A 9610-nucleotide genomic window follows, 5' to 3' on the forward strand; every position below is an offset into this window, starting at 1 on the left:
TGCGGCCTCGGATACACTACTTCCCTCGGAGGTCAGTTTTTTCCTCAGTGAAATGAGGATATTAACAGCCTCTGCTTCACAGGCTCTGAAAGAGGACTACCTGAGATAATTCCCGAAAACACTAGGCACGGTGCCCAGTGCTTAGGAAGCACTCATTAAATGTCAGGTTTTACAACATACAAAAGGTCTTTATGCTGTACAGAAACTTCTACAAGATTCCTCTCACCCCCTTACCCATGCAAACAATAACTGGGGTCGAGTAGAATGAAATTCCTACAACCTGGGCCCCATCCCTCACACTAACTAGTTGTAGGTTGGTGACAAGTTACTTAACCACTTAGTGCTTTAATAAGAAGGCTGGGATCCAAGACCTTTAAGCCCCAATTTGGAAATCTGATTCTATGCCTTAAGCATAAAATAAAAGAGTATCAGCCACCCAACCATCCCCAAGCAAATTCACAAGGAGACGCAAAGGCATGGGACTGGCAGGCTTAGGAACTTGCTGACAGTCTAAAGCTCTTCCTCACCCACTCAGGCCAGCGGTGAGACCATGAGCCATGGGTCTGCGCAAGGAGGGAGCAGCTATTTTTAAGTGACATGTCCAGGCTATTTCAAGGTTTGCATTTTTACTTCATTTATTTATTTAATTCAAGAGGAAGTTGTACTTTCTCATGACTCATATCTTTCAAAATGGTGTCTCAGGCATTTTTAATGTTGAAATCATCTTGACTTCATGGCTTGTCAAAAAATGTTTAAGAGCAAATCAGCTTTTTATTTTATCATGTCATTCAAATAAAAAAAGCTAACATATTAAAGTCATAGAATTTCTATAGCTGGAAGGAAACCTGAAAGTTAGTGTTTTTCCATAAAAAAATTAACAGTACTTTCTGTTTAAAAAATATGTGCATATTTCCCAAAATATGCATCTGAAAGATTTTAAATCATCATCATACAAAACGCCTTGAAGCTCATATGCAAAACTTTCAGGGTGACCAAGTGACCAGCCAAATGTACCTGGAGGTGCATACACTGTGCTAGTTTCTTGGAACCTGTAGCGAGTTCTTTTCTTTTGGGAAAAGCACAGGCTGGCTTTCACACTGTTCCTTAGGCTGCAGCAATCTGCATTATTCATGCTCAGTACACAAAAGGTTACTCAGAGTTTAATCTCACAGCTTCAAAAAATTAAAAAGGAGAAAGACACCAAGCAGAAAGTAAAAATGAGATCAATTAAAATTTAATTTTGGGGCTCGCTGGTTAGCTCAGCTGGTTAGAGTGTGGTGCTGAGAGCACCAAAGTCCAGGGTTAGATCCCTGTACCGGCCAGCTGTTAGTAATTTTTATGAAGACCCATAACTTGGCCTGAGCAGCAGGAGCATGCGGTGTCTTAGGTACTCACAGACCTGAACAGCACACATCTGTGGACTTTTCTATGCCCTCCCTGGGCTGCTTTGCCAACCTTTCTCCAAAGCTGAACGTAGAATTCTAACAACCAGTAGGTGAGGTCCTTCGAGATGGCGGCCAGACACAAGACTGTCCGGGGATTTGGGAAGTTGAGTTCATTCTCCAACCACACATGGTCATGAAATCGGCAACAATGAGAAGGGGAGGTGGACGTGGTGGGCAGAGGGCCTCTTTAGTCAATTACCACACCTGGAAGACAGGTGAACTCAGCTGGCTCTGGAGTAGGAGGGGGACAGAGACACAGCGAACACTTCAAGAAAAATTACTTGGATTCCTAATTTACTTGCCAAAAATACCTGCTGTTTCTTGGGCTTAAACTTCTTTCTACAAATGTCTTTGTGAAATTTCTAAGTTAAATTCTCTGTGTATTATTCACATGCTACTATGTTAACTTATGAAATTTAGTGTTTAGTTTTAAAACCAGTCAGTTGCTAAAACAAGCAAGAATATTGCTTGTTTCAACAAGGGATGACAGGTTACTATCTAAAAGACAAACAATATCTATTATAATGCCTTCAAACTTAAAAAAAATTTTTTTTCTATCAGGGAAAACTGGAAATTTCCATTAAAAATATGTCCAGTGGGACTGAACTGTGGAGAAAAAAAGGCCAGCAAAAAAATGGTTAATGCTAGCCATAAAAGGAGGCTGTCCAGAGCCTGTCCAGAGCCAGTCCAGAGAGCAGAAGAAGTAGGGTCCTGGGAAGCCTATAAAGCCATAAAGCCGGCCCAGTGCCAAGGGGGCTGCAGACTTGTGCTGGCCTCAGACAATGACAGGCGCTTCCTCAGGGGAACCTTCCCTACCAGGGGCTCCCCAAGGGCGGGGTCTTTTTTCTTTTTTACACTCCTGCTGCCTCCAAGACTGCTCAGTATTATTCGACCAGCTGAATTTCACCCCACAAGTCCAGAATCACACCTGCAGGGAAGTTTCAAGTGCACCTCCAGCCTGACACGAGCAGATTCCCCGAGGGCTGGCTGAGGCTCTGAGGAACACGAAAACGGTCTGCTCAGAACCCGGACAGGTCAGGGAAGGCTGGTCTACGACACAGGTAAGACTCAGTCCTCGGTCCCTGAGTTCTGGGATCTGGGGTCTGGTGCTTCTGGTCGGTGTTCTACCACAGGCTTGGAGGGGGAGGTGGGTCTCACCTAAGCTGCATCCCTGTTATGGGTAACGGCTGGACACTGATGTGGATGAACAAGGCACCCTCTGGTAAAAGCAGTACCCAGCTTCCGAAATTCAAGGTATGGACCACTTTCCAAATGAGGAAAACCAGACAGCTCTGATCATCTCGGTGAGACCCTAGCAGGGGGCTTTGCCTGCAGGGCCTTTTATAATGCATGCTGAAAAAAATATGACCCCAGTATTCCGTCATATTTTGTTCAAGCAACAATGACTCACTTCAAGAAAATAAGATTGTCGCAGGGGCTCTGCCTTGTATCGTGGCACTCCAGTCATTCCCCAACCCAAAAAGTCACAGCAGATTAATACTCCTTTATGAAGATACATTCCTAATGGATATGATGAAAATGTGGTCTTGATTTTCTATATCTGGACAAGGAATGGAAATTCGAAACAAAATTATATCAAATTGTTTAATGCTCACCCTTATATCTATAAATTCACGGCCAACTTTAATGAGGATATCATGTCAGTAGTAAATTTTATACTAGGTTCCAGTATCTTTTTATTAAACTATTACAAAAATAACGGTATTTGTCAAGGATCAAAAAGCTCCATTTACATGGGAAAGAAATGAATGAATCATTTTAAAACTGTTTTCCTCCACAGTTTATTTAACAAATTTAGGTACGAGAGCAAATGTATGTTGAGGGTTCTTTTAAACTTTCCTCTAAAACTGCTGTCTAATACTTCCCAGAATTTCCACATTTAAAGAGCACAATAAGTACTCCAGGAAGTTTTTAAAAAGAAATTAAATACAGAGGCTAAACACAGAAGCTTTCGACATTAGTAACAGATTCTGAGAACAGTGACATTTATGCTGCTCAAATTAGTATCTGTAAAAATTAATAAAGAATGCAAAATAACTAATAAAATCAAATTTAGCAACCCCAGCTAAGCAAAGGTTACTGAATACTTTTAAAATAATAATCAACACCAAGACAGTAATTTGTATTTTTCTTTTCCTTTTTTTTTAAAGGAGTATTTTCAAGCAATAGGTCAATTAATCACTAGTTTGGTTTTACAGCACTTCAAAATGATTCCTAATGATCACAAAGGGTAAAATGGAAACTCCCATGAGAAAAACAACTCAAATCCATGTTCATGTGAGAAGTCAGATTACCCCAGGATTTCTCACCCTCAGCACTGCTGACACTTGGGGCGGGATAATTCTTTTTTTTTTTTTTTCCTTTTGGTGGTGGGGCAGGGGGTCCTGACCATCACAGGATGCTGAGCAGCATGCCTGGCCTCCACTCCACTGGATGCCAGCAGCACCTACGCCGCCCGCCCCCCCCACCCCAGTAGTGGCAATCTTGATATCTCCAGACATTGCCAATGTCCCCTGATTGAGAAGCCTTAGTTCACTCTATAAAGAACTTCCAGGAGCATACTGTAATCAAGTGACAGGAGACCCCACTTCCGCTCCAAGCAAAGTTGATGAGCCACATGTACAAGGACTGCCACACACTCTATCCCATCATAAACAAAACTCTGAAGGAGGTCTTCTGTACCAGTTTCTAGGTAACAAGCAGGATTATAAAAATAAATTAGGTTCTACAATGATTTGTTAGAACAGTGAATAAAATTTTAATTATTTCCTAAAACAATGCCTATTTTTATTTCTTATTCTCTCTTTCATTCTGTATTAAGAAAAAAAGGTTTATTTCTGGCACCCAAACTTAGTACTAGCGTTAGCAAAAAAAGCTAAATTTCTTTTATCTATTTTACTGTAAGAGAAAAGACTCTGCTCCAATTTCCACAAAGTTTTCTTTAAGAAAAGCTGGGTTTTCCCTTTCCCATCTTATTTCTCTTTCTAACAGCTGCTGAAATAAATTTTATTTCCTCTCCTGAAAAACAGCAGTTTTCCTAAGATTTCCATACCCAATATTCATGCTACTTATTTGACTATTAAGGGAAAAAAAGCATCCAAAAAAAAAAAAAAAGACTATTAAGCAGTTTACAAAGCATCATTGATGTAAATATTTTAACCTAACATTAACTTTACATAATTCTTTTAGGGTATAACAATCTTTATACATACTGTATAACTTGTTGAATATGTAACTGTCATCCATTTTCTTTGACTGACTTTGTTATGAGAGATAGAAATCAAGTTCAAAACATTTCTCATTATGATCTAAGCTTTTTTCCATACTTTCTTTTCTGTATCTCTTCTGACAGTTTTGAACTTTCTAAATCAGATCGTTAAGAACATTTTTGTTTTCAAGAGTTCATCATAATATACTGCTGTATTATTAAACAAAATAAATACAAAAATAAAAAAGTATCCACTGCATATGAAGATGATTCACTGTCCAAGCTCCAACATAAACTAAGCAACTATGGGGGCGGGCCTTTGGGAAAGAAAGCGGGATATTTTTTACATCTATTTCTCCTACTTCAGCTCAGTGACATCCACCTCTCCAAGATAATAAAGCCACAGTTCTGGCCTTCCCTTAATACTCATGTGATGCACCTGTAACTTTACGGAGACCTGGCTGGTGGCATCGGACTTTGTCAGAAAGTAGAGGCTATAAGACGAGACTCAATTCTCTCCCATTTGCTTCCCAGGTGCCCAGACAGTAAAGAAGTATGGCACAGCATTGAACACAGCAGCTAACAGCCACAGGAAAGGACCACTGGACAAGCATGCAATGTGCCCTGCTGGCCTTAGCTCCTTTAATGCAGACACCAATGACTGTATCTGTTCTTTCAAATTTCTGCAATTAATAAACCCAAACTGCCACAAGTGCTCCTTGTGACTTTTCACGTTTTATAAATGTCTGGCTCAAACCAAAGAGAACCACCTTTCTTTCTAAAGATGGATTTATTGTCTAAAACAGATTTCTGTGAGCCTTTTGGCAAATCTTAAAAATTGCAAGTGTGGAGACATGGGTGTGACTTCTCAGGCCCTTGCCTATGGCCTGGAGATTCACCCAGGTACTGCGCAGCCGGAAGCATATAACAGCACCTCCTCAGAACTCAACCTGTCCCACCCGATCCATGGAACTGCCCTTGGGAACCAGACTGGTGATCTCTCAGAGCACCAGCAATATGTGATTGGCCTTTTCCTCTCATGTCTCTACACCATTTTCCTCTTCCCCATTGGTTTTGTGGGGAACATTCTGATATTGGTGGTGAACATCAGTTTCCGTGAAAAGATGACAATCCCAGACTTGTACTTCATCAACCTGGCGGCAGCGGACCTCATCCTGGTGGCTGACTCCCTGATCGAAGTGTTCAACCTGGACGAGCAGTACTACGACATCGCTGTCCTATGCACCTTCATGTCCCTCTTCTTGCAGATCAACATGTACAGCAGTGTCTTCTTCCTCACCTGGATGAGCTTTGATCGGTACATCGCCTTGGCCAGAGCTATGCGCTCCAGTCTGTTCCGCACGAAGCACCACGCCAGGCTGAGCTGTGGCCTCATCTGGATGGCTTCTGTCTCCGCCACCCTGGTACCCTTCACCATCGTCCACCTGCAGCACACCGAGGAGGTCTGCTTCTGTTTTGCAGATGTCAAGGAGATCCAGTGGCTTGAGGTCACCCTGGGGTTTATCATCCCCTTTGCCATCATAGGTCTCTGCTACTCCCTCATAGTCCGAGTTCTCATCAAAGCTCACAAGCACCGAGGTCTGCGTCCCCGAAGGCAGAAAGCCCTCCGGATGATCTTTGCAGTGGTCCTTGTCTTCTTCATCTGCTGGCTGCCAGAGAATGTCTTCATCAGCGTTCACCTCCTGCAGAGGACACAGCCAGGGGCTGCTCCCTGCAAACAGTCTTTTCACCACGCCTACCCCTTAACTGGCCATATTGTCAATCTCGCAGCGTTCTCCAATAGCTGCCTGAACCCCCTTATCTACAGCTTTCTTGGGGAAACTTTCAGGGACAAGCTGAGGCTGTATATTGAACAGAAAACAAACTTGCCAGCTCTGAATCGCTTCTGTCACGCTGCCCTAAAGGCAGTCATTCCAGACAGCACCGAACAGTCGGATGTTAAGTTCAACAGTGCAGTGTGAAAAGCCTCACAGACACAGACCCAAATGTGGTGCTACTCACAGGAACTGCACACACCTACAGCAAGGGGCAAGGTGGGCAGAAAGGATGGGCCACGTCATGTTTCTAAACCTCAGTCAGAACACTGCTATGGACTCCTCAGTGCCTCGGTTATGGTCATACTTGCTTGGTCGCCCTTGGGGCTGTTAAGGAAACCTCATCACAAGCCCTTCTTGATTCTGCACTGCTCACATAGACTTGCTACTATTCAAAAATGCTCGCCACTGCAGGTCATGTAACTCCAGTAGGCTTCTCTCTGCACACATTGTATCTTGCAGCAGAAAATGATTCTGAAGTTGTTAATCAACCAAAGCCAAAAGACAGGGGGCACTTTGGATGAAATATCTTAGTTACAAAGTAAATCTTCAACAAATCTGCTATCTTGGAGAAAAAAGGAAGTATGGAGATAGAATATGCTCAGCTGATCTAAGCAAGATATGGTGGTATGTTTTCCACATCTGTGATTTATAATTCACTATGTACAAGCAAATGAGTGTACCGTAAGTTAAAAAGGAAAAGAAAAAAGCACTTCTCTTGCATGCACCTGAGCATTCCTCATCTCTCAGAATGGCACCAAATGCATTGCTGCAACCTTGCCCATACCATGTGAGCAACACCTGGGTAACTCAGTCTGCATTAGTTAAGAAGGTTCTTTAATGAAATACCTATCCGCCTGCTCTGAGATACTGATTTAGTCACTGTACTTGTTTACAATAGTCTTTGCAATTATGTTAATGTGGAATGAGACTGTGAGAGTTGCCGTGCAGTTTAGTGGGATGCCAAAATGAAATACTCCAGCAGGTATGGCTCAAGAATTTGCCTCTACAAAAATAATAGTGGGAACAATGTAAACAATCCTCATTAAAAAGTTAAAAAAAGAAAAGAAAAAAACTAATGATTGCTGGTAATGTTCAGCCTTTGTCAATAAAATATAGCCATGTGCTGATTCTTCTAAATGCTCTAAGTAGTTCCCTAAGTGGGGTGAGGAGTGGGCAAACAGTGGGAAGCTCTCAGAAAGAGCCACAGCACCAGAATCGCTCCTTCCTCACAAAGAAAAAATACCTCCATAGCTTCACAAAGTTCACTTACCATCCAGAGAACTCTCTTATGAGGCCAACATCTAAATCCAGCCAACCGGCCATAACCTGGCACTTCTAAGGATATCCAGAAAACTGTAGTCTGACACTTCTGCTGCATAATCTTTGGGTAACAAAACATGTTTTATTACAAATGCAAAAGGCAGGTCTCAGCCTTGTCCAACAGACTGCACCACACAACCTCGCTTTTCTAGAAGGCTCTACGTTGTAAGCCAAGCCATGGTGCTCTGCAGCAGCACAGAGCACTTTCAGAGCAGCCGGCTGGGAGGGCTCCCTAGTCCCACTCTAATACAAGATGAGGTCTGGTTTTCATTTCTGCTTCCCAGTCTTTCTGCCCCACCACTCTGGCAGCCGGCCCATCTCCACAGGGCCCACCTCCCGACGACCTGCTGATCTGACTAATCAACTCAGGGTCTTCACAGAAGTATGTGCAGGAGCTGGAAAAGGGGCCTTCTGAAGGAAAACTGAGATAATGTTTGGGTAACAAATAAACTGATTTAGACTTAACAGTTTTTAACGATTATTTTCCACTTAAAGCTATGATACTGTTTTTTATTTATGATAATATAAGGATTCGTTTACAAATAAATTTAAAGAAAAAGATGAGCCAATTTAAAGAAAACATCTGGAAAGAGAACAGGTGGTTAATGGATTTGGCAAAACTGAAGCCTAAACTAAATTCTGCAGTGAGCCTAAAAGAATCATTTTTTTCTTTCTTAGCCCATTTTGTCAGACATGAGCCTGTACGTCAGTGGGTATGGTAAGTCTGGGTCTGACAATTAGAGGAGGTGCCTGCATTCCCGGTGACCTAATCACAATGGGTGCACATTTCCTCTAAGAAAGAGAGTATTTGTTCCAAACTATGAACTTGCAGAAGTGGAATCTCCAACGACTCAATACCCATTAGGGCTCTATTTATTTAGAAATAAATACACATCCCGACTTTAAGTCTAAGAACAAGACAACAGACCTTCTCCAGGATGGTTCCCATGCACCAACAGGTCTTATGACAAGTGGAGACTCACCATGGGGTACCCAAACCAGCCTCATGCATGGTGCTGTCCTGCAGAACACCTTGGGGTGGCCTTCAGCCACAAACTTTAAGTCTAAGAACAAGACAACAGACCTTCTCCAGGATGGTTCCCATGCACCAACAGGTCTTATGACAAGTGGAGACTCACCATGGGGTGCCCAAACCAGCCTCATGCATGGTGCTGTCCTGCAGAACACCTTGGGGTGGCCTTCAGCCACAACTCAGATGCTAGAGCACCCTTCCCTGTAAGTCATCATGTCTACAAAGGGTGCAAGCACCACATTTACAGTCCTTGCTTTTGTAAAGAGGGAAGAGCTTTATACTTAGTCCACCCCAGCCCTTGACCTCAGTGTTGCTTACAGGAAAAGACCTTCCATCCCAAACCACAGAAAAGAGGCAAGGGCTAGCGCACCTGCACCACTGAGCATCCAGCTACGTGCCAGCCATTCGCCAAATGCATTCGCCATTCTTGTCCCCACTTGAAACGTGGTGACGAACACATACTTTAAAAATATGCAGAAATTAAAGGGACACGAAAAACGATTACATTGCATAATGCTGAATATACTAATCATCCTGATTTGAGCATCACATATTGCACACAGGTATTGATATTCAATTCTGTACCCCACAGACATGTACAATCAACTATGTTACAGTAAAAAATATATATATACAGATATTAGAGACCCAACATTTTTTTTTTTTTTTTTTGTCTTTTTTCCGTGTCCGGCAACGGATCGCAACCCTCAGTGTTGCCCCCGTACCGGACCGGGGACCGGCAACG

At 42.6% G+C, this 9610-nt stretch overlaps 1 protein-coding gene across 1 annotated transcript; it reads left to right on the forward strand.

Moving 5' to 3' along the window:
* Positions 1-5528: 5528 nt before the first annotated feature.
* On the forward strand, positions 5529-8198 carry GPER1 (G protein-coupled estrogen receptor 1). Its single transcript, XM_008564211.1, has one exon. The coding sequence runs from the start codon at positions 5529-5531 to the stop codon at positions 6654-6656; it is 1128 nt and encodes a 375-aa protein (XP_008562433.1). The 3' UTR covers positions 6657-8198.
* The last annotated feature ends 1412 nt before the right edge of the window (positions 8199-9610 follow it).

This window comes from Galeopterus variegatus, unplaced genomic scaffold (assembly GCF_000696425.1).
Source record: "Galeopterus variegatus unplaced genomic scaffold, G_variegatus-3.0.2 Scaffold182, whole genome shotgun sequence".
NCBI classification, from domain to species: domain Eukaryota; kingdom Metazoa; phylum Chordata; class Mammalia; order Dermoptera; family Cynocephalidae; genus Galeopterus; species Galeopterus variegatus.

Bases quoted from the DNA above. Each gene is read 5' to 3' on its own strand.
- GPER1 (XM_008564211.1), top strand. From the start codon at position 5,529: ATGGGTGTGACTTCTCAGGCCCTTGCCTATGGCCTGGAGATTCACCCA.